General features: G+C 37.0%; 1 protein-coding gene across 6 annotated transcripts in view; it reads right to left on the bottom strand.

Moving 5' to 3' along the window:
* Positions 1 to 2,624: 2,624 nt before the first annotated feature.
* pde4d (phosphodiesterase 4D, cAMP-specific) overlaps positions 2,625 to 26,564 on the bottom strand; it is a 422,736-nt gene continuing 398,796 nt past the window's right edge. For all 6 annotated transcript variants that reach the window (XM_062025749.1, XM_062025750.1, XM_062025751.1 and 3 more), the window contains exons 7-15: positions 19,607 to 19,700; positions 17,588 to 17,757; positions 14,049 to 14,147; positions 13,813 to 13,977; positions 13,594 to 13,693; positions 8,476 to 8,630; positions 5,812 to 5,934; positions 5,507 to 5,689; positions 2,625 to 4,141 (exon numbers count right to left, since the gene is read on the bottom strand). In XM_062025749.1, coding sequence (XP_061881733.1) covers positions 3,644 to 4,141; positions 5,507 to 5,689; positions 5,812 to 5,934; positions 8,476 to 8,630; positions 13,594 to 13,693; positions 13,813 to 13,977; positions 14,049 to 14,147; positions 17,588 to 17,757; positions 19,607 to 19,700 — 1,587 coding nt within the window. In that variant the 3' untranslated portion in view covers positions 2,625 to 3,643. The remainder of the gene's footprint in view (positions 4,142 to 5,506; positions 5,690 to 5,811; positions 5,935 to 8,475; positions 8,631 to 13,593; positions 13,694 to 13,812; positions 13,978 to 14,048; positions 14,148 to 17,587; positions 17,758 to 19,606; positions 19,701 to 26,564) is intronic.

Below are 26,564 nucleotides of genomic sequence, written 5' to 3'. Positions count from 1 at the left end.
ATAGAAAAATTATTTTTTAAAATGCATATAATGTAAGAAATAAAAAAAAACACAGATTAAGCACAATCAACCCATCCATTGCTCATTTTAGACAAATGTTTTAATATTTTCCCCATTTCCATTTTTTACTACTTAATTGTATAGACCTACTTCAGCAGGAATATTAAACAGAATACAGAATCTTATACCAGCAAAAGTTTATTTTGAAAAATAGAAAAATGATTAAAAAAATACATATAACTGAAGAAATAATAAGACACAGATTAATTAGAATCAACCCATGCTTTTGTTTAATCCATCAGATTTGTTTTTAAATTGTAAATTAATCAATAATCCCCCGGCCCCCAAATTTCCTTGTTTATCATATGTGCAATAATTTATTTAAAAAAATACACATAATTTAAGAATTTATTACAAAAAACACAGATTAAGCAGAATCAACTGATACTTTTATTTCATCCATTGCATATAAAAACATTTTTTCATTGGTTTTTTTTCAAACATTTTTTCTTACATAAAGTCGTTTGCTCTACAGTGCTATCCAATAGACTGCAATTAACAAGGATTCCATTAAAATAACATTTGAGTTTGTCCTGTGAAAACAGACAAGTTGGCATTCTAAAGACACAACCCCAAAAAAAATAATTGTCCTCGAGACCATTTCTTTTTTTCTTTCTTTTTTTTTTTTTTAAAGTTACAGTTTGTGTTTTCCTTTCATACCGTTAAAAAATAGAACACTAAAAGAGGAAAAGAAAAGAACCCCGCTGTTCCCGTTGGTCCAGGGCTGTTTAGCATCTACAGTATATGTGTCAACAGAAGAGTCTCCGGGATGTTCTATTGCCAGGGAAAAGGGGGGTTGGCTTAGCCACACACAATCTGTGTTTCAGCCAAGTTTAATGCAGCAGCGGCTGAACATGCATGTGTGTGTGTGTGTTTGTGTGTGTGTGTGTGTGTCGCTAAGCCTGTGTGCTTTCCTATATTGGCTTGAGGTTCTGGTGCAGCCAGGACAGGACAGAGTGGTACCTCTTTTTTCATCACCCCGGGCTTCAATTTGGCTTTAAAAGCAAAAAAAAAAAAAAAGGCAATTTAATAACAGAGGTGAGGCGGTCATCACTAATGCAGCAGAAGAATGAACAAAAAGGCGAATATAAACAAAACAAAGGGCGATAAAGTGTTGAATTTAAGGCACAGCCCATGGGCCAAGGAACAATTGCTTTTAGAAAAAGAATTTGGCGTAACCCTGGAACCCCCCCCCCCCACCTCCAAGCTGCTTTAGGACAAGCAACCTTTTAAAAACCAAAGAAAGCACATTCTCTCAACAAGAGGTACGTGATTTACAGCCACACCATCACCAAAAGGGATGATTAAGAATCGACCATTTACAACAAACGGTGTTATGATAGCAATAACATTAATAATAATAATATAGTATATACACAACAATAAATATGTTTGTAAACAGCGATTAAAATTGGAAAAAATCGTATTACAGGTAAGGGCATTGGGTGAGCGTGACAATAAAATAAAAATAAAAATGGCACAAAAATGATAAGATTAAATAAAGAAATGACAAAATAAAATAAAATAAAAAAAATCAGTGTGCAGTCTTCAAGTGTTTTTTTCCGTTTTTTTTTTGGTAATATTATTTGTATGTACACACAAGCAAACAGAATATTTGGGTTTTTGTAACTGGCAAGCCTGTCGACGCTACAGTGATTTCTCTACTGTGCCACCTTTATGTTTTTAATAACATACTTTGAGGAAAAATATAGCAATTAAACAAACAAAAAAAAAAGACATAAAAACTAAGTAAAAAAAAAAAAAAGACTTTGTGAGACTTTGTTGGCATGTTGCATGCATACAAAAAACAATAAATAAAAAGAAGGCAATGTGTCAGCTGATTGTCTCGTTCCAAAGCAAAGACAGCTTTAACAAACAAAGTGTGCAATGACATAATCATGATTAAAACCATTTTTGTTGTATATATATATATATATATATATACATACACACACACACACACATATATATATATATATATATATATATATATATATATATATATATATATATATATATATATATATATATATATATATATATATGTATATATATACTATATATATATATATATATATATATATATATATATATATATATATATATATATTACGGAGCCCCTAAAGGGACATGGGGGAATTTTATTTATTTATAATTTTTTTTTTAATTGAATTTTTTTTTAGACATGTATCTCGTGCGCACGAGAAACTTTTCATAAAGTTATAAAAAATTTTAAAAAATGCTATAATTAAAAAATTTTTTTTTTTTTAGACATCTAAAAATAAAAAAATAAAAAAAACATTATTAATTATTATTTAATTTTTTAAAAATAACTTTATAAAAACTTTCTCGTGCGTACATGTCTAAAAAAAAAAAAAAATGTTTTCCCCCCCCCCTATGTCCCTTTAGGGGCTCCGTAATATATATATATATATATATATATATATATATATATATATATATATATATATATATATATATATATATATATATATATATATATATATATATATATATATATATATATATATATATATATATATATATATATAGCACAGGCCAAAAGTCAATGCATTTTCTTTATTTTCATGAAACTAGTTTGAAGAAACTAGAGTACAAAACATGTTTTCAGTTATTTCACCTTTTTTTGTTAAGTACATAACTCCACATGTGTTCATTCATAGTTTTGATGCCTTCACTGACAATCTACAATGTAAATAGTCATGAAAATAAAGACAACACATTGAATGAGAAGGTGTGTCCAAACCTTTGGCCTGTACTATATATATATATATATATATGTATATATATATATATATATATATATGTATTTTTATGAGCACTAATAATGAAAAAAAGGTGCTTTTTGTATGGACTAGAAAGCATTGCATTGTCTCAGGATGTGTTCAAAAAGAACTGTAGGCAACAATAAAAGGTAAAGGCTCCGCCTTCTTTCTTTTCTCCTCAGCGGCCATCTAGATCGAATAAAAATAAAGTCCTTGTTGGCCGAGTGAGAGCGTATTAAGTGGTATAAATGCTATCGTCGCCTTAATGAGTTTGCTGCCCCTCCGGCGCAAAAAAAGAACACACTTAAAAATGAGCTCATCATTCACACCAAAGCTAAATTAAGTGTATAAAATATCTGAATACAGCAACATCGCTTTCCAAGGAAGACTTCCATATCGTGTGTTTCTACTGGCTCCGCCTCTCGCTCCATCCCTCAATGTGATTGGTTGAAAAGAAAGGTGGAAAGGGGGTCAAAAATGGCCAATTGACTATGGAAAACACAGCAATGGTGAGGAATTTTACCTGAGTACAAAATAAAAAGTGGGTGAGTACCGCCGGTGAGGGGAGTGGCTTAGTGGGGGGCGTCACCAAGAAGGTTCGTGTGGCCGGAGGAGGCGTGGCCAAGGTGTGCCTGTTTGATCTTGGCTTAACAGAACGTATGGTGGGTGTGTCTAAACAGAGCAGAGGGGGGCGTGGCTTCAGAAGGTACGAAAAGAACACGGACCATCCCCTCGCAGAATATTCTATCGATGATCATTACTAAGAAGAAGAGTTCATCAGGCGCTGTCCTGGACTGCTATGTGTCGGGGCTTTTCTCTTCCTCCTCCTGTTCCTCCGCCACCTCCTCCTCCTCCTCCTCCACCACACAAGTTTGCGAGTATGAAGTGTCCCCTTCCTCCGCCACCTCCTCGTCCTGCGCCACCTGCTCGTCCAAGGGAATCTCCGTGGATTCCGAGTCCTGCGTGCAGAGTGTTTTTGAGTCCGTACAGCTGTTTTCCTCCTCCTCTTCCTCCTCCTCCTCCTCCTCTTCCTCGTCTGGCTGGCTGCCGCTGTCTTTCTCCGTGTCGGACTCGCCGTCCTCCTCCAGCGTGAGCTCGAACTGGAACTTGTCCCCCACCGGGTGCCGGCCGCCGTCCTCGGGTTCGTCCAGGGCGGGGGACGGGCTTTGGGGGATGGTGCTTTGGTACCACTCCCTGTTGTCCTCCAGCGTGTCCAAAATGTCCTGGGCGTCCGGGTGCACCAGGTCGGCCCACGTCTCCCACAAGGGGTGGACTATGTAGTCGATGAAGCCGACCTGCAGGTGAAGGCGGGGACAATTAGTGTCCATGCGTACGACTACTTCATATACAGCAGGGGTGTCAAACTCATTTTAGATGGGGGGCCACGTTGAGAAAAATCTACTCCCAAGTGGGCCGGACTGGTAAAATCACGGCACTATAACTTAAAAATAAAGACAACTTCAGATTGTTTTGTTTAAAAATAGAACAAGCACATTCTGAAAATGTACAAATCATAATGTTTTTATGTTTTTTTTTACACTTACATGTTGCGGTTAATAGTATTCTATCTTTATATATTTTTTTATTTTTCCTTTTTTTTAATTTTTAATTTTTTTTAAATTTTATTTTATTTTAAACAACATAAAAAAAGACACAAGAAATGGTATTACGGAATTCCTGGAATTTCGGGAAAACTGGGAGTTTTTCCAGTTCAAAAAACAACATTGTTTTTTGTCCTAATTAAGAGGAATGTTTTGACGGTGGAATGGTTGGCGTGGATTGAAAAATGTGGGAGGAGTAGTCAACAGAAAAAAGGGTGAAAATAAGGTTTGGAAAACTGGGAATTTCTAGAATTTTTTTGAAATTGGAAAAATGATAGTTTGAATGTGCAAGATGAGTGGAATATGTTGAAGGTAGAATGTTCTGAATCGGTTGAAAAACGTGGAAATGGTGGAAGTTTGAAAAATGGCCAATTCATTTTAAATAGGAAAAATGTCCCAGAAAACCAGGAATTCTGGAAAATCTGGGAATTTTTGTAATTTGTCAAAGGATAGCCCGCAATTCCCGAATAGGCTGAACAGTTTGAAGTTGGAACGGTTTGAATCGGATGAAAAATGTGGAAGGTAGAGCGCGCCACTATCTGGAGAAGAAGAAGAAGTAGAATAATAATAACCATATGTAAGCATTCACACATATATTTACTGTATGTGCTAATTCAAAGTGTATCACAATGGCAAGGAGAGAGGGCCTTCTTATTGTGGGCTGAGTTGTTAGTTCAAAGTGAAGTTTATTACACATAACTACTGCTCCCAGTCTGTGGAACGCTCTCCCTGACCACCTGAGGGCACCACAGACTGTGGATGCTTTTAAACCCTTCTTTTAAAAAAAGCCTTTTTTTTTAGATATATGCATACTAGTTTTATCTATTTAGCTGTTCTAGTTTTTTATTTTTATTAATTTTTTAAATTATCTTTTTATTAATTTTTTTTTTAATTCACTGTAGCACTTTGATGTTGTTTACTCAATGTAAAGTGCTTTTTACAAATAAAATCTATTATCATTATTACTTTAAGTTATGAATATCCAACTTGTAAAGTAGTTTAGATGATAATATTTTGCATAATCATGCGAGTCAGGGCAAAGACGGCGGCGAATGTCACCTGGCTCTTTTCCACCGAGGCGTTGTGTTTGTCGCACATGGGGCTGATCTCCATGCCCCGCTCCCTCTCTCGGTCGCCCTGGCTGAAGAACTCCTCCATGATGCGGTCGGTCCACTGCCTGTAGAGCTGCAGGGGCTTGGTGGGGTTGCTCAGGTCTGCACAGTGCACCATGTTCTGCAGAACCTACGAGCCAAAAATCACTTATTTGTCAATGGAGCTTTTGAACGCATTTGAAACACCCGTGCGCTTGTGCAAAACAGGAAAGTGCTGTGTGTAAAAAAAATAAAAATAAACAAAAAGCACACCTGTATCCGATCAGAATAGTTATCCAGCAGCAAGACCCCCGAGCTGGTCACCTTTTTGGTTTCCACCATAGTTTTGAGATCAGCCAGTAGATTCATGTGCTTGGACATATCAGTAGCCAACACCTGCAGAGCAACAATCACATTATGACATCTTCTCAACTTGTTTCACTAAGTACAAATCTCAAAAAACACTTAGTAGTAGGCGTAATAGGCCTAAGTATTAGTTAAAACAAGGCAGAGGTTCTATTTACCAAGTATATTCAATATTTTTGGCCAATACACACAGTTTAAACAGTAACACTGGTGTGTGAATATAGGAAAAATAAGACATTTTAATCAGGTTTTTCTTTGGCACACCACTAGATGGAGCCTACGTACCACAGTTTGAGAATCACTGACCTATTGGAAGCTTATACAAATATACATATTGTGTGACTAGGGACGGGTACCGAATTCGGTACTTTTATAGGTCTGCGGGTGATAAGATTCGCGTAAAATCAAACAGCGCCTTATTTCGATACCTTTGTTGCAAGGGACAGCTCAAGCGCTCGGAAACAAGCGGTCAACAACATTTAGAGCGGACTCTGGATTATGTGCTCTCCGCTCAGTGGCCTTCTGGTTAGAGTGTCCGCCCTGAGATCGGTGGGTTGTGAGTTCAAACCCCCGGCCGAGTCATACCAAAGACTATAAAAATGGGACCCATTACCTCCCTGCTTGGCACTCAGCATCAAGGGTCGGAATTGGAGGTTAAATCCCCAAAATGATTCCCAAGCGCGGCCCACGCTTGCTCTCTGCTCCCCTCACCTCCCAGGAGGGTGGACCAAGGGGATGGGTCAAATGCAGAGGGTAATTTCACCACACCTAGTGTGTGTGTGTGACTATCAGTGGTACTTTAACTTTAACTATATTACAATTTTCCAAGAAGAAGGCGCTCAAAAGTACAGTAAGGCTTCACTTATAAAAAAAAATGTGCTAGCTTGATACTAATTTACATTGGATTCGCCCCAGACATGCTAAAAATTAGCATTAGCAATTTTAAATCGCAATTTTAATGCCTCCAAATTTGATTATCAAAACTACAACTAAGATGCACGTTACAATGAAACAGCTGGTGTGTTTAAGTACAATACTTATAATAGTGTTGTCCCGATACCAATATATTGGTGCCGGTACCAAAATTATTTTGATACTTTTCTAAATAAAGGGCATCACAAAAAATTGCCTTATTGGCTTTATTTTAACAAAAAATCTTACGGTACATTAAACATATGTTTCTTATTGCAAGTTTGTCCATAAATAAAATAGTGAACATACAAGACAACTTGTCTTTTAGTAGTAAGTAAGCAAACAAAGGCTCCTAATTTAGTCTGCTAACATATGCAGTAACATATTGTGTCATTTATCATTCTATTATTTTGTCAACATTATTAAAGACAAGCGGTAGAAAATGAATTATTAATTTACTTGTTCATTTACTGTTAATATCTGCTTACTTTCTCTTTTAACATGTTCTATCTACCCTTCTGTTAAAATGTAATAATCACTTATTTTTCTGTTGTTTGATACTTTACATTAGTTTGGATGATACTTCAAATTTGGGTATCAATCCGATACCAAGTCGAAACATGATCATACATTGTGCACTTTACAGAGACGGTATAGGACCGAATATGAGTCATTAGTATCGCGGTACTATACTAATACCGGTATACCGTACAACCCTAACTTACAGTATACTGTTTATTACCAAATAAACGCCCTTGGGCAAATAACCACCCATGTCCTAATAGCCGCATTTTGTGAATTAACCGCCTCTTCCTAATAACCGCCTATGTCCAAATAGCCACCCATGGGCTGTTATTTGCATAATTTAGATGAAAATGCTACTGGGGTTGCATTTGCTGCAGTATTATTGTTTTGATGGTTTTATAGAGTAATTGGTACCATAATTTTATTTTTCCTGTATGCTGCTTTATTTAAAACTTGGAGTACTGTAGCCTTTATTTTATTTAAGTGACAGTATTATTGCTCTGTTTAGATAGTGGGTTTTATATTTGAGTACTTGGTACCCTAATTAAATTTTTCCCGGTAGGCTGCTTTATTTAAAAAGTTTATTTATTTTTAGTATTGGTACTCTATTTGACAATTGTTGCACTACTGCCATGTTGAGAGGCCTTGTTGATCTCTTGTCTTTTGATAGCCTACCTCATGTTGATCTCTTGTTTTTTTGTTTGTATGTTAACAATAGCTCTTACATTTAAAGTTTTTTGTACGAAAAAAAAATACTGGACAGTAACCATTGTAACCAAATAATGGCCTGGTGCAGGCTGGTGCAAAAATAAATAAAAGCCTTGTGCAAATAACCGCCAGCTTCTTTTAAACGCCTGTCTCCAAAACCGATTTTGTGAAATAAACGCCCGGGCTACTATTTAGTAATAAACGGTAAACACTTTGTAGAGCTAACCAAAATTACACTTGTATTTAGCTTCTTAATAGCAGAGGGAATACATCTTTTGAGGACACATGGTGCTCATTTGTTGTGTTTTATTGAATTTGCAGTTAGATTTATTGAGAGACTTAACTTACTTACATCATAAAGTGGGCAGCAAACCCTGAGAAATACAATGTAAAGCATTTATTTGGCATACGTCTGTCGGGACTCACAATATCGATGACCATCTTTCGAAGTGATTGTCGTTGTTTTTTGGTCAGGTTTTGAAAGATGTCACAGTTCTCCTCCTGCAGGAGCTTGAAGCCCACAGCCAGGTGGTGGTTCTCTAGTACCGACGCGTCGTTGTACATCAGCGCCAGCTCAGAATCTGCCAGGAAGAGATGACGGTCAGTAAAACAACGTATCCTCAAATAGAATGCGGCGGAAAATGGAAGCAGGCTATAATTTAAAAACTAATGATAGATAAGCTTTTTTAATCAATAATTATCTGGATTCCATGACAATGTGGAAAGGACCAAATAGCTCTGATTTTATAACAAATATTGTGTACAAGACAATAGAAGACAACAAGACAAGACAACGCTGAGGTCACATGTTGGAAAACGTCACATGTCGGGGTAAATTTTATCCGACATTTTCAAATAGACAGAAAAAAGTGCAAGTCGATACAGTACAATTTTAAAGTCAGTAAATTCTTCACACCCTTTCCCTTAAAACCCAAACCACCCACCCACCCCACTCAGGTCAAACCAACAAGGGACATATGGCACAAACATACAACAAGTAAGACGGCAAAAACAGACACACACACACACACACACACACACACACACACACACACACACACACACACACGCACACGCACACGCACACGCACACGCACACACCCATACAAGGCCAGAGACAGACAGAGGCTGAAAGGAGAGAGAAAGGGATACAAAAATAAAAAATAAATAAAAGGGAGATTATTCCTCATCTGCGTCTGGGCATAAGTCAAGAGAGTTGACATACAGCAAGAAGGGACTCCATGAGTGTAAGAATAATTGTTTCTAAATTATCACAAAAACTTTGTATTACATTGAGTTCCTGACAAGAAGACAAAAGCTGTCTTTGAAACCTACCAAGAGTAAGGCTCGTAAAACTCCACTGTGTGGGGGGGAAAGCAAGATGAAGGTGTTCCTGTGTTCTCTCATGTATGGTAATCAACAGAAAGATATTGTTCTAACCCAAGGACTTCAAAGCGGAGAGATGACAGGATCTGCCCAATTTCCAGACGACCTCTTTTTGAAGTATTTTACGAACTCTTTTTAAACTATTTTACGACCTCTTCTTTTGAACTATTCTGTAACCAAAGGCAACGCTGTTTACGACCCACTTCCCTCTGGAAGTGGAAGCAGTGGTCAGGTGGTCGGAGAAAGTCAAATAAAGAAGGAGTGCAATCTTTTGGGAAAGCGTGCTGGAGACTGTACAAGCGTACAGTGTGTCCAGGCGTTTCTCCTCAATTGAGTCCAAATTGAACTCTGACTCTGTTTAATTCTTTGCCTCTTGTCTTGTTTAATAGATGTCATCAGTGTTTGAACCTGACACTAAGTTTTTCCAGTTTTAGATTGTAGAGAACCTCTCTAATCCAACTTCCAATTAAACAAGATCAATCGCCTGGCCAGCAAGGTCGTAAAAGCACCAGCGCGTTTTAGTGATACCGGGCACATGTTGTCGGGGGAAATTCAAAACGGCTTGTTTGAAACAAATTTGGAGGAAAGCAAGATTGATTTATAAATATCCCCGCCATGACTCCATGATTTGATTTCACATTTTCGGGACTTATGCAGATCCCAAAAACACAAAAGCAGGCACCAGTAGGTAAGAAAGTGTAGTTCTTTTTCTTTTACATTTAAAACACTTCCTAACACTTCCGACGCGTCGTCGTACATCAGCGCCAGCTCAGAATCTGCCAGGAAGAGATGACGGTCAGTAAAACAACGTATTCTCAAATAGGATATCATTTAAAAACTAATGATAGTGGTTAGAGTGTCCGCCCTGAGATCGGTAGGTTGTGAGTTCAAACCCCGGCCGAGTCATACCAAAGACTATAAAAATGGGACCCATTACCTCCCTGCTTGGCACTCAGCATCAAGGGTTGGAATTGGGGGTTAAATCACCAAAAATGATTCCCGGGTGCGGCACCGCTGCTGCCCACTGCTCCCCTCACCTCCCAGGGGGTGGAACAAGGGGATGGGTCAAATGCAGAGGGCAAATTTCACCACACTTAGTGTGTGTGTGACAATCATTGGTACTTTAACTTTAAATGTCTATATGACATGTAACGGTGGTTCATTGGTCAAAAATTTTCATCGACTTTATTTTACAGATCGTCTTCAAGCCCTTTTCTGACCATCTTTTAGAGAGTGCCGTTTTGTCTTAAATTACATGCCGAACTCACAAAAGAAGTTCCGTGTCTTGTGCAGTTGTTAACTGCACTCGCCTTATTTTGTTTTTTTTCTTCACTCCTAGTGACGTGTTCTCCCACTCCATCGTGAGTGCGTTTTCTTTGTTTATATTAAATAATACTATTTTACTCACCATCTGCTGAGATAAAGCTGAGATTTTGCATTGTTTCTGTTTCGTAAGTTCACCAAAACGTCACTGTGGAGTGATTGAGTCTGTTTAGCTGTTTGGAGAGCTAGCTTCCGCAGCTAGTGTGTCCATGACGATGACTCCTGTTTTGTTTGATCATCCGTTTTACTGCCGTGTCACAGGCACCGTTTGGAAACAGTTAGGGTACGTAAATAAACATTTAAAACATTTTTCGTACGGATATATATCTGCAACTTATCATCTGGTGCGGCTATTGTTAGAATAATTGTTTGTAAATTATCACACAAAACTTTGTGTTGAAATGAGTTCCAGGCAAGGAGACAAAAGCTGTCTTTGAAACCTACCAAGAGTAAGGCTTGTAAAACTCCACTGTGTAAGGGAGGGGGGAGCAAGATGAAGGTGTTCCTGTGTTCTTTCATGTATGGTAATCAGCAGAAGGATGTTGTTCTGGCCCAAGGACTTCAGAGCGGAGAGATGACAGGATCTGCCCAATTTCCAGACGATCTCTTTTTGAAGTATTTTACGAACTCTTTTTGAACTATTTTATGGAACTCTTTTTGAACTATTTTATGAACTCTTTCTGAACTGACTTTTCCTGTGAATTGTTTACGACCTTTTCTGTGAACTTTTTGCGACCTTTGTCCTTTGGAAACAAAGGTGGCCATGTGGTCGGGGAGGGTCCAAAATAAAAGAAGGAGGCATGCAATCTTTTGGCAGAGCGTGCTGGAGACTGTACAAGAGTACAGTGTGTCCAGGCGTGTCTCCTCAATTAAGTCCAAATTGAATTCTGTCTCTGTTTAATTCTTTGCCTCTTGTCTTGTTTAATAGATGTCACCAGTGTTTGAACCTGACAGCTATTATATATACAAATATTTATTTCTTCTAAAATTTGGTGAGTGCGGCTTTAATACCAGTGTGCTCTATAGCCCGGAAAGTATGGCACATATTGTTGCTTTAAGTCAAGATTCTTTGTATTAGTCCTTCAAGTTGCCGACCAAACCAACTTGCCCTTTAAGTGTATAAATTCAGAGAAAAGCTGTCAGCTCACGCAGCTAATGATGTTGTTTTGCACTTAAAAAGCACTATTGATGTCTGCCGCCTTGAAGACACGCGGCCCCACCCGTCACGCGTGTGCTTGTGCTCACGTGTGCTCTACCACACGTGCACACAAGCACCTAAACACGTCGTGGTATGTGGCTTCCACGATTTTATGTAAACTTTCGTACAACGAATCTCTCATATTTTCAAATGAACACGGTTTGTTTGCGTAGTTGGTACTTCCATTTCCCACGATCCTCCACTTCACCATTTTCAGGAAACTGCTTTCTTGGTGTTTACAAAAATGATGCTGATATGAATGTTACATTACTGTTGTGCACCAGGCGGGTGTCAACAGCGCGTAACTTCCTGGTCTATGGTTTTTGATAAATTGGCCGTTTTTTCAACAAAAGTTCCGAATTTTTGTCTTGTTTTTACACACACAAAAAAATAAACATTTTATTGAATCTCTTTCTCCAGATATAGAATTATAAAAAATAGAAATTTAAATAAATGTATCATAATTATGATATATTTTGAGTAATTTAGGGTGTCAGTAATAATACTAAATTACTTATGAAAATGAAGTACTTTAGATTAAAAATATAATGAATAAAATAGAGGAATATTTCTGAAAATCGCAAAAACTAAGACCGTAGATGGTGAAATCCCTAAATACCTTGCAATAGCTCGTTGAGAAATGTTGTTTTTAAACTGTTGGACAATTTGCTCACGCATTTGTTCACAAAGTGGTGACCCTCGCCCCAACCTTGTTTGTCAATGACTGAGCATTTCATGGAAGCTGCTTTTATACCCACTCATGGCACCCACCTGTTCCCAATTAGCCTGTTCACCGGTGGGATGTTCCAAATAAGTGTTTGATGCGCATTCCTCAACTTTTTCAGCCTTTTTTTGCCACTTGTGCCAGCTTTTTTGAAACATGTTGCAGGCATCAAATTCCAAATGAGCTAATATTTGCAAAAAATAACAAAAGTTTACCAGTTCGAACGTTAAGTATCTTGTCTTTGCAGTCTATTCAATTGAATATAGGTTGAAAAGGATCAAATCATTGTATTCTGTTTTTATTTACGATTTACACAAACTGCCAAATTCACTGGTTTTGGGTTTTGTATAATTAATGATTACTACTTTGCGGAAATTAATTTTGCCACAACCATATCTGGAACCAATTAATAGCGATAAACGAGGGATGACCGTAAAAAACAAAACAAAATTTTTTTTTATTTTTAAATACAAAATAAACTTGTGTAATAATTGTTACAGCACTCTTTTAGGGTGTCAGTGGGTAGTCTTGTGTAATTCAACATTAGCTCACAAATAAACCTGTTTCACAAATTCTGCCTAGCAACACGGGGCTGTTCCTCTGAGGAGGCAAAAAAAAACCCACTACAAGGAAGAATAACCTGGAAAAATGGCCAAAATATTATTTGGGTTGAGGAAAATTGGAATTTACAATAAAAAAATCAGATTGTATTTGAAGCTAAAATTACATCAAGTTTCATGCAGATTCTAAAAGTGTGGTGGCTCCAATGGAACTAAATATATATGTTTCTTTTGAGCTTCGGCATTTATTCATGCACGTGAAAAAGGCTAATGTGTGTGTGTATCAGCGTGTGAATCAAAGTGACACGGCTGACATAGCTAAGCTGCTAAAACGGCGCCGCATTTAGACTCACTGGTGTTGATGAGGAACTGGTTGGACACTCCCGGGTGGTCCACGTCGTGAATGGCGCTGGCAAAGATGGCAGCCAGGATCTCCAGGTCGGTGAACACGGCCTACGAGTGAGGAGAGGAGAGGGTTGGGAGTCAAAAGGGATAAAAATACCCCCCCGCAAGTACAAGGCATTGATTGGAGCCGAGCAGAGGTTTGATTGAGGCCCATTGTGTCGCCTCACCTCCAGTGCAGGGGTGGATAGCAGCACATGTGTGGACTGTGTGACGTCAGCAGCGTGGATGTTGTTGTGGTACGCCACGTCGCCGTGGTAATGATCCTCCAAGGTCATCAGGTAGGTGATAAAGGTGTCCAGTGGAATTTTAAACGTTTTTAACAAGTCTCGCTCCTGCAGAGGACGGCAAAGAAGCTTTAAAATCCAAAGAAGACAGACGTTTGTTGTGTTGGGACGAAACCCACCTGGAATATGGTGTACATCATGACTGTCAGCGGCCGATTCCCAGAGAACTCGGAGATTTTGAAAACGTTAAGGCCCCATTTGTTCACGTGCTCCAGCTCCTAGTGAAGCAACGAGAGGGATATTTAGCTTATGGTGATTCCACGTTTGCATAATTGGCCATGACACATGTGCATACAGTCATGGCCAAACATATTGGCACCCCTGCATTTCTGTCAGATAATGCAACACTTCTACCGGGAAATTGTTGAAATTAAAAATGCTTTGGTATTCACATTTTTATTTATTTTGTTTGCATTTGAACAACACAAAAAAAAAAAAACAAAGCCAAATCTGATATTATTTTACACAGAAATCCAAAAATGGGCTGGACAAAATTATTGGCACCCTCAATGTCACGGCCCGGGCGCATTCCAATGCGCACTCGTCTGTGCGCTCTGCTGAATGCACCTCCAAGAGCGCACCTGCGCGCGGCACTCCTGCAGAATTACTCTTTTTGTTATGATGCATATTGAAAGAAATGCATTTTTACTCTTTGATGACACGTTACTAAATTGATGCAGATCCCCAAGAATACAAGTTTGCAGTGTCATTGGGATGTTTATATTTAGGAATGTGATTGCTTCTTTTGTTGTTTTCAACCATAACTCTTTTATTCTCTGACATTCCCACAATAAATGAACAAGAGTTCCCTCAGCTGCCCGACACGTCATACATAATTTGCTATCTACTGCACCAATCTTAAACATCCGAGAAGATGTAAAATACAATCTATTCAAGATCTTAAATTGACTCAGCTTATTTTTAATGCTTCTTAATGACTTATTGGCATTTTTCCAAATATCGTTCCATGATATGTCTCTTTCATCAGAAATGTTTAAGTCGATCTGCTGATTTTGATACCAATCATCCATTTTTTAAAAACATTTATTTATGCACGATACTGTGGAGGCCCTGAGTAGCTCCTTCAGCAATAGACTGATCCACAGTCCAAGAAGGAGCGCCACAGTAGGTCCTTCCTACCCACAGCCATATGACTTTACAACACACTGTGACCTTTTTTCTTGTTGTGCAATATGGATGTTAGTGTTTTTTATCCATGCATATTAGCGCCCAATATGTAGTATTTATTACTTTTTACTTCTGCTACTGTATGTTTTACATACACCTGCACAGCAACAACGTAATTTCTCCATTGTGGAATAAATAAATGTCTATACCAGGGGGGTCAAACTCATTTCAGCTCAGGGGCCGCATAGAGGGAAATCTGTGCACACATTAAAATCATGGCATTAAAACAAAAAAATATGTTGTTGTTGTTATTGTTGTGTTTGCTGTTGTTGTTTTTGTCTCTCTGTCTAATCCCCCTCTTGTCCCCACAATTTTCCCCTCCGTCTTCCTTTTTTCCTCTTTCTATCCCCTCCTGCTCCGGCCCGGCTGCACCAAATGATAATAAAAATACATTTAATAAAGTCAAATACAAATAAGGCAACAAGAGAAGTATCCTACACTTCTCTTTTGTAAAGTAAATCTCAACAGCCAATATGGGCATCTACATCAACTATATGATTTACCTGAGAAGCTGGACAGGACAAAAAAAAAATAAAAAAATAAAAAAATAAATTAATTAATTTAAAAAAAAAAAAAAAAAAAAAAAAAAAAAAGACAACTTCAGATTGTTTTCTTTGTCTTACTTTGGCCAAAACGCATTTATAAAATATTACAATAGAAATATAGAAAAAAATACCAGCAGCGGTAAGGTTTAGATCCATGAAGGAAAGAAGAAAGTGAATGAATGTTTATAACTGAATACATTTACATATGCATACATTTTTATTTTATTTTTATGAATTAAGTAACATATATGACAATGTTTTTCCATAACACAATACAGAATGTGAGATATAACAGGATAATGCATACATTTATCATTTCAAAACGGTTACACGAAAGTGGGTCCCCAAATATTTACTGTGGGACCCCATTTTTGTGAGTTGATGGGGTCCCAGGCCATTTTGAACATTCCTAGCGCCAACATTGATGGAGTATTGGAGCGTGCCAAACAGCAGCAGGCGGCTGTGGCCTGCGGGCCGCTTCTAATACTAATCCAATATCATCCCGGGGGCCATGGATAATTCATTCGCAGGCCGGATCTGGCCCGCGGGCCTTAACTTTGACACCACTGATCTACAAAGATACAAAGAATTGCTATTGTGACATCTAGTGGACACAATTAGAACAGCTGTTTCTTTTGTTAAAAAATTTCAGGTTAATTTGTATACTTAGCAAACTCATCCCGCGGGCCAAAAAAAAACCTGCTTGCGGGTTACGTTTGATACCCCTGGTCTATACTGTCTATCCTATGGACAGTTTAACATTATTTAGACTAATTCCTTTTTCTCTAGTATTACATTCAATTGGTTGAGCAAAACAAAGTCAGTAGTACACAATAACTAGACAAAAACACATACTACTCAGGTCAGGGTAAACTTTATTATTAAGGAAATGTGTCTTGGACATTGTGTTACATTATTAAATGCTATTATTACTATTTACTACTCATTTCAATCATTTGGTTTTTGCCCACAAGGTCCTCCTGTATCCAGGGAATTATTCCCTGGGTTTGTAAACATGAACAAAACGGCAACAAAATGATTTTGAGAAAATACAAATATTGATCTAATCACTCTAGTATCAACTATATAGTGATACTACCCTTGGTATCGACACGGGTTATGGATCAATCTATCAATGTACTCCTGACCGCTACACATCAACAGAAGACAACAATAGCTGTTATATTATCCCTTCACTAGACTCTTATTAAACTACTTGTTCATTTTCTATTATAGCTGCTTACCTAAACTTAAAATAAGCTTCTTAAACTTTAGAATGCATTTATTTTTGTGTTGTTTCAAGCTAGCTTAGCGATTAGCATGCCTGTTCGCTCTTATTAACATGTTTAGCCTCGTCCTTTAGTGATAATAATACAGTAGGGAAAAGATTCATATAGCCCCACTCCTGGGTGGATTTTGCGGGAGAAGAAGACGGAGGGTTAATCATTTTGCAATGCAGTCTGCTGAAAATGATGGAAAGCGCCACGGATGCTGTGGTCAAAGTTGGAATTGCAACAAAACAGATATTCCAGATATTCAACACTTTACTGCCGTCTGGCGACTAAAGTGGGTCGTGAACCCCACAATTTGTCACGTTTCATGCGTCAGGTAAACAACAACGAATGGGACCATATGAATCCCCTTCCTACTGTTCTTGGTAAGAATACCCGAGACAGTACAAAATGTTGTTTATTTGCCACAATGAAGGTCATTATTATTAATTTATGGCTCCACACTGTGTATAGAAACACATAATAGCTGCAAGCCACTTGTCAGCCGTGGAACTAAAAATAATTACAGCGTCAGCCAAAGAGAATCGGCGTTTGCGATCGGCATTCAAAGGCATCATTACCATTAGCCGAGCACGCGCTTTGTCAAGAAAATCGGCCAATACAGATCAGCGGTCGATCGATCGGTGCACGCACCTTTGCCAGCTCGTCCTCCGTCTCTATCTTGACGCCGAAGCGAGGTATGTTGGAGTTGGTGAGGCTAGATGAGTGCTGCAGCTTCTTCACGCCGCTGATCTGAGACATGGGCTTCTTCTCCTTGTCCTTCTGCGTCTGAGGCGTTGGCATCTCCACTTCATGTTGCTTGTCTGCAACAGCAAGGAAAATAAAATGTCAAATAGTAATAATAAACAGAAACAATAATATTTCATGGTAACTTTCTCAATAAATAATTAAGCTATAAAATTGCCATAATGAAGCAATAATTAGAGGGAAAATATGTCAACACCACATATATTATGACATCATTTTACAGGTCAAAATAATATACTAAAAAAGAAAAAAATGATTATAGTATAATTAGAATAAAGAAAGGATTTTTTATTTTTTATTTTAAGCGAAAATATTTTTTAGAAGCATCATTGCGTTCTTATGAGGTACAGAAAAAAAGGCCTATTTATAGGATGAAAACGACATTTTACATGAAAAAAGTCAGTTGGTGTTGTAACGAGAGGAAATTTGATTTTACAGAAACAAATTGGTTTTTTTTTTTAAAGGGGAATTTTGCCTATTATTCACAATCCTTATGTAAGACAAACATACATGTTTTCCTTTTTTACGCATTCTAATTAGTAAATAAATGTGATCAACAGTACGCTTACAAAGGATCTTATTTTAGTCGCTCTATTCTGCCTAAAAAGTGCTTAAAAACATCCAAACACCTCCATCAAGGTTTTATATACACATTGTAAGTATATACGTAATGTAGTAACAGGCACATTCATAAAAAACTTGTGATATTTACGTACTTTAACATCACATCACAACATTCGATTTTTCCTTCGACAACATCACTCATTACTACTTATGCAGGCTTCATGAGAGCCAACAAACGTAATAAAACATCACTTACTGAACAAGGCCTGCTGTCACTAGCATGCAGACTGATAGGATGTTGATAAATTCCTGTTTGGATTAAGAATGACTCATAATCCTCACAAAACTTTTTGTGTCTTTTCTCGCTATTCGTGGGTCTAAATTGGCTGTCAAAGCTGACCAACTTGTCGGGATTATGTCCTCATCCTTCTACTATTTATGATCTAGAATAAACTTTCACCAGCTCCGAGGCGAGGAAGCAGCTCACCAGCCAATGATGATAGTTACCTCTCTGTGATCACGGCACCGCTATAAATAGTTTGTCTGTGTTAGCGCTTATAATGACAATATCACTAATATTTGGTTAATATTCGAGTCACAAAATATAAGTGAAGTGTTGTTGGCGGTTTCTGGATGATTTTTTAGAGGGCTTTATGGATGGAATAGAGGACCTCCCATTGACTCCATTGTATGATTAGTTTTATATACGTTTATTTACGTGTTAGAATGCATTTAAAAATAAGTGATGATTGTGAACAATAGGCAAAATTCTAAAAAAAAGTGCAGTTACCCTTTAAGTCGCAATGTTGCAAGATAAAGGCGTAATTTTTAAAAATAAAAAACTCCCAAAAGACACAAAAATAAAGAATTTCACAAGAAAAACTTGCAGTGTTACGGCAATGAATATGTAATTTTTTGAGAAAAAAGTAAAAAAAAAGAGACAAAAAACCCCCCACTCGGTAACAAAAAATGGAAACCTTTTTAAAGGCGTATTTTTTACAGGGAAGAAACAGATGACAATGGTAAAAACCAATAACCAAGAAAAATGACAAAAAAATGCATAAAAAAGATGGAAAAAAGCCACAAGGAATGTAAAAATGAAAACATAATTTAAGAGAAAATGCAATAAATATACATATGTATTGCATTTTCTCCTAAATTATGTTTTCATTTTTAATATTTTTTAAATTAAAATGATCGTAGACTTAGTCACCAGACTAAGTAGACTTTGCCCGCTTGGTTCAGTTGATAGAAAACTAAAACTCAAATGATGTAGGAATGTAGTCACCGTACGGAAAGCAGCGCTTCATTTTTCATCTGGGCCTTCTCGTCATCACTCACCTAGGAAGGTGCTGGAGATGAACTCAGACACCTGATTCCCTGAACGACTCATCTCTGACAGGTGAGTCAACTCCCTGTTCAGCATCCTCTTGAACTAAAAGCACAAACAGGACACGATGAGTACATGATTCAGGAGATAATACAACATTCTAAAAAGGAAATATTACAGGACAACATGAGAGACACATGGACAAAAGTATTGGGACACTATAGCATCATCCGCTCTATTAGGAAGTGCAGATTTTTTTTATTTGTAGTTTTGGTCTTGTGACTAAAATATATAATTTATTTATATTATTATTCTTTACATTTTGATTTAACTGTAGTTTGTGCACATCTTTCCTTGTGGATGGTTTTGGGGCAGCTTTTCAAAACACCATAGTTGATAAGGTTTGATGTTTTTTTCATTCCTCGCGTAATGTTTGCAAAAGATTTAGCGCAACTAGCACACGAGGTGTCTTCCTCTAAAACAGTGAAGAGGTCCGACAGTTAACAGGCAAAAAGGAGTGCTTGATTTGCTCACTTCAACCAACCTTTTTATTTATGTGAGCTATTTTTTTAAATCGGTATGACATAATTCTGATCCATTACTCGTCTGATAGTTATCGTGCACCCTTATTTAAAGTATAAAGGGATAAGGCACTGTCAATGTTTCCTGAAAAGCACCTTTATTTAGGCTAATTGCAACTTTGCATAACACATTAAGTATTTACAATGCAACTCTGCTCTTTCTTAGCACTAAAACCATACAATGTAAGTACTATTTTTCTATTTACAGTAATATGATGTGAAAACAGCTGTAAAAAATACAATTCTGGCAACTGAGCTGGCAGTTTTTTTTGTTCTACCGTAAATTCTACATAGTTTTTTTTAACAACACAGTACAGGCCAAAAGTTTGGACACACCTTCTCATTCAATGCGTTTTCATTATTTTCATGACTATTTACATTGTAATGTAGATTGTACTGAAGGCATCAAAACTATGAATGAACACATGTGGTGTTATGTACTTAACAAAAGAAAAAAGGGGAAATAACTGAAAACATGTTTTATATTCTAGTTTCTTCAAAATAGCCACCCTTTCCTCTGATTACTGCTTTGCACACTCTTGGCATTCTCTCGATGAGCTTCAACAGGTAGTCACCTGAAATGGTTTTCACTTCACAGGTGTTATAGTTTTGATGCCTTCAGTGACAATCTACAATAGTCATGAAAATAAAGAAAACGCATTGAAATGAGAAGGTGTGTCAAAACTTTTGGCCTGTACTGTATATGTAAAAAAAACCTATTTAATCCAGCAGATGGCGCCATTATGAAACACCAACACATTAGGTATTTACAACGCAACTCTGCTTTTTCTTAGCACTAAAACCATACACTGTAAAAACAAGAACCACAGATTTTATTGTAAAAAACTGGGAGCTTAGTTGCCAGAATTTTACCGAAAAAAACAGTGGTACTATTTTTCTATTTATAGTAATATGCTGTAAAAACAGCTGTAAAAAATACAACTCTGGCAACTGAGCTGGCAGTTTTTTTTTGTTTTACCGTAAAATCTACGTAGGTTTTTTTTTACAATATATGTAAAAAATAAAAAAGACCTATTTAACCCAGCAGATGGAGCCATTATGAAACACCAACACATTAGGTATTTACAATGCAACTCTGCTCTTTCTTAGCACTAAAACCATACACTGTAAGAACAAGAACCACAGATTTTACTGTAACAAACTAGCATCTTAGTTGCCAGAATTTTACCCGAAAAAAACAGTGGTACTATTTTTCTATTTATAGTAATATGCTGTGAAAACAGCTGTAAAAAATACAATTCTGGCAACTGAGCTGGCAGTTTTTTTTGTTTTACCGTAAAATCTACATCGTTTTTTTTTACAATATATGTAAAAAAATAAATAAAAAAATGATTTATTTAATTCAGCAGATGGAGCCATTATGAAACACCAACACATTAGGTATTTACAATGCAACTCTGCTCTTTCTAAGCTCTGGAACAGCCTTCCCCTCCACATCAGGTCAGCCCAGAGCCTGGGGGTCTTCAAAACCCTCCTTAAGACCTACCTCTTCTCGCTGGCCTTTGACCCGAGCTGAGTCCGCCCACTAGGCCACCATTTCTTGTCCTCCCCCCCCCCTTCACTTTAGTTGTATTTTTCAATTTGTCGCACTTTTATTATTATTATTTTTATTCTGCAAATATTTTTTACTTTTTATTCGGCCCCTTTTACCGTATTGCAGTTGCACTATCTTGTTTAGCACATTCATTGTTTATGTTCTTTGTTTGTTTTTTGTTTTGCTTAGTTGTTTTGTTTTTTTTGCTCTATGCTTTTTTAACCTGTAAAGCACTTTGGTTCAATTGAAAAGTTGTTGAAAACGTGCTATATAAGTAAAGTTGACTTGACTTGACTTTCTTAGCACTAAAACCATACACTGTAAGAACAAGAAGCACAGATTTTACTGTAAAAACTGGCATCTTAGTTTCCAGAATTTTACCGGAAAAAAACAGTGTTACTATTTTTCTATTTACAGTAATACGCTGAGAAAACAGCAGTAAAAAATACAATTATGGCAACTGAGCTGGCAGTTTAGTTTTTTGTTTTAACATTAAATCTACATAGTTTTTTACAATATATGTAAAAAAAAAAAAGAAAAAGAAAAAAAAAGGGACCTATTTAATCCAGCAGATGGCGCCATTATGAAACACCAACACATAAAGTATTCACAATGCAAATCTGCTCTTTCTTAGCACTAAAACCATACACTTTAAAAACAAGAAGCACAGATTTTACTGTAACAAACTGGCATCTTAGTTGCCAGAATTTTACTATTTACAGTAATACGCTGTGACAACAGCAGTGAAAAATACAATATGGCAACTGAACTGGCAGTTTTGTTTTTTGTTTTAACGTAAAATCTACATAGTTTTTTCCAAAATATGAAAAAAAAATAAAGAAAAGAAAAAAAAGGGACCTATTTAATCCAACAGATGGCGCCATTATAAAACACCAACATTGTATCAGTGTCTGTACAGCCAGTGAGTGTGCCATATCCATTTCCCATCACTACTAAACAGTATATAGTGTGTGTATTATTGTAAAAAGTAAAATACTGTTTTTCATGATGATGTAGTCGAACACCAAGCAGATTTCTGGGATACAAGGTCTAGAATTAGATCTAACGCGGGTGTATCTAATCCAGACCTGGGCAAATTAAGGCCCGGGGGCCACACGCGGCCCGTTAAGCTTTTCAATCTGACCCAGCCGGACATTCTCAAATAATTTTTTTAGATCTTTAAGATGGAAAGTAGCTGCCATTATGATGTGCAGTGATGTTTTCTAATGGCCGCAAGTCTTGAACTATACAAAGTATTTCAATGGTTGGAATCTGCGCTTATGGATGATATACCAGTTACTATTGTAATCTAATTAGTTACTATGGTAATCTAATTAGTTACTATGGTCATCTAATTAGTTACTATGGTAATCTACGTCACAGCAGCTCAGACGAGGCACCAAGCAGTGTGGGCGGGAAACGTTTCCACAGATGCGGAAGGAGATTTTCACAACAAAGTTCTAAAGCTTAGTGATATATCAGATATATCTGATTGTAGGTGGGTTTATTTTGTACCCTTCGCGTTCATATTTCACTGTTTGTTGCATTTTTGTTGCGTTTCCCTTGATTGTAAAATATGTCGATCGAAAGGGGATGTGACATTCATATTTTGTCAATATTCAGTGTTTTATCCTTCATAGAATTTTTTTAAATTCCATTAAGTTTTTTAAGGCGGTCTGTCATAACGTTTTTAGCATTCAATCAGACATTATTGTGAGGTTTTGCATGAGTGTTCCTAAAAATAGATATACCGGCCCCCAGACACATTTTTTTCTCTAAATGTGGCCCCCGAGTCAAAATAATTGCCCAGGCCTGATCTAATCTGTTGTCAGCTGGGTCCCATCATTTTCACAGTCACCCCGAGTTTTCCACTCCTTCGCCACCTGGCCTAATTTGAACGCCAGAGTGTCGTACTTAGCGGCGGCTTTTTGATTTGTGGAGCAAAGTGATTGATGGATGATAGCTGGAGGCTGGTGCTTGAAATCAAGGCACTGCTCCCAAAAGTGGTGCCACAACAAAATTATGCAACAAACACAGCCTTAGTGTAAATGTATTATGTATGCATACCGATGAAGCCCATGACTCACTATTGACCGTTTCTAAGAGACCATTACAACGTCGCAAGAGTGCTTACTGCACTATGGCGTATTGACGTCTCATTGAATAACACCACCCGCTTGCTTTTAAAAAAAAAAAATTTTAATGGACACAAAAGGATCACGTGCAGAGCACTTTTGCCGGACGGTCGTCAAACCTTTCGATTAATACAAACGACTGAAATCAATGAGGATGAATATGGAGCGTTCTCTCTTTCAAAGCAGAATGACGCACAAGGATCTCCCCAGAGTACCGATAACCCAAAATCGTCTCCTCCTTCACGGTTTTTGTACCACGAAAGAAGACTTTGTTAAAATAAAACTCCCACTGTAAGTTAAAACAGAGGATATCATGTGTTTGAAATAAGAAATGTACATTTATAGTTATAAAACCTATAATTTCCTTGTTGATTTCATAAAAAAGCACAACACAATATATAACATACATTTATTTTTCCAACATTGACTTAAGTATAAATTTAATGTGTTTATTATTGTGATTCTTGTGTTACACATTATATACAAATATATTATGCATATTATACAGCATTATTGTAGGTGTTTTTTGTCATTATAAAGTACATATAATTAATAATATGTTTTTTGTCCAGCGAAAAACATGTATCTTCTAATTGTATGAGTTTTTCTATTTTAGTCCCAAAACCAAAAACCTTAAAAAAAAAAAAAAATTCCCTTTTTTTTAAAATATGAATAAAAATGTAATTGTTGGTTTCCTCTCTGATAGTCAGCAAATTATAGAAAAAATCCTGCATTATACTTGAGATATTTTTTATTTTAAAAATAAGTGCCCTACCCCTTTACTTAGTTTTAAAAAATGTATTTATGTATTCATTTATTTTTCACATGTATTGGCTATTATTTTGTCCTTTCAATTCACAAGGACTTTGGTCAAGATGAAGTATTATTTAAAAAAAAAAAAATATGTATAAATGTTTTTACATGTATCGGCTATCTATTATTTTCTCTTTTCAATTCACAAGGACTTTGGCCAAGATGAAGTATTATTTGAAAAATATTTTAATTTTAATTTTTTTATATTTCCTTATTTTAGTTTTACATATGTATTTTCTAACTAATCTTTTAGCCTATCAATTCACAATGACTTTGGTCAAAATGAAGCTATAAATTAATAAATAAACTGACTTGATTATAATTTTTTATTAAAACAATGAAATATTATTATAAATAATACTACTAATAATAAATTAAGAGATACACAATATAATAATTTAATTGCATTAAAATACTGCCTGACAAAAATAATACCTTACCCTAATGTATCCCCAGGACACGGTGAACAAATAATTTGCTTCAGGCATTTTGGATATTAAAAGTAAATAAATCCACAGGGAAAAGAAAGGTCCAGTTGAAAAGATTAAAAGCTCAAAGAGCGTCCACAAGGTGCTCACATCCCTGCGAGCGTTCCACTGAAAGTGCAAAAAGAAAGGAAGGTGTAAAGAGCCGATGAGGAACATATGGCGAGCGTGCACGCTGCGGAGCGCCGTGACGTGTGCGCATCCTTGCGAGAGATGCTGGGGGGAGGGGTGGAGGGACAAGTCAAGACCAGAAGAAGCCAAATATTTTGGGCTGTCATCTGTCCTTTCTCACCGCTTGCTTGGCTCGCTGTGAATGACACAAGACCACCAACCTCCCTCCCGACCCTCCTCGCTCACAAGGCTACAGCCAATCACGACGCAGACGTGCAAGGCCACTGATTGGTTCGGAGGGCCGCAGACTTGAGGTCACCTGCTGTGCGATTGGCTCATGCGAAGGAAAATGTTACGCCGCCATCCCGGGGAATTTGGATGTGTGTTTACGTATGTGTGACTGCACATTTTACATACAGTATGCACACGGCGTGCAGCGTGGTGACGCTTGGAGTCGCTTCCCTGACGAGGTGATGTCACCGTGGAGGGGAAAAAAAAGTAGGTAACAATGGCGTTAAATAAATGAGCATCGGCACTTTGCAGTGCTGAGAGTCAATGCTTATTGAAGTGATTTGCCAAGGACATACTGTACACGCACACACACCACTTTATGATGTAAAATAGAATTAAAACGCACACGCCGCTCCTGGAAGATGTTCTTTATGTTCTACTGCTTTAACAGACGCCTGACATGGCATGATGCAAAATTGTAAAATACATGAAAAAAAAAACAAGCATTGCATTTTACAACCTACTCCTAAGAAGTATGAAGTATATATATTGTATATATTATATACAAATATAATATAATATAATAATATAATATATCAGTATTTATTACTGCGATGAGGTGGCGACTTGTCCAGGGTGTACCCCGCCTTCCGCCCGAGTGCAGCTGAGATAGGCTCCAGCGACCCCCCGCGACCCCAAAAGGGACAAGCGGTAGAAAATGGATGGACGGATCAGTATTTACTATATACTGTATATAGGGCTGGGCGATATATCGATATACTCGTTTTAAAAAGTCATAAATTTTACTTTTTGAAACCGATATCGATAATTTCCGATATTACATTTTAAAGCATTTATCGGCCGATAATATCGGCAGCCCGATATTATCGGCAGCCCGATATTATCGGACATCCCTATTTTAAAACAATCTTTGAAACCGGTATATATCTGCAGCTAATATTCGGGTGCAGCTAATATATGAAAAAATATTTTTTTCTTCGAAAATTTGGTGGAAAGTACGGTACTTTTTTCCAAAAGCGGGTCTTGAAAACATGGGT

This window comes from Entelurus aequoreus, linkage group LG17, assembly GCF_033978785.1.
Source record: "Entelurus aequoreus isolate RoL-2023_Sb linkage group LG17, RoL_Eaeq_v1.1, whole genome shotgun sequence".
NCBI classification, from domain to species: domain Eukaryota; kingdom Metazoa; phylum Chordata; class Actinopteri; order Syngnathiformes; family Syngnathidae; genus Entelurus; species Entelurus aequoreus.
This window is presented reverse-complemented; position numbering and strand designations above follow the sequence as displayed.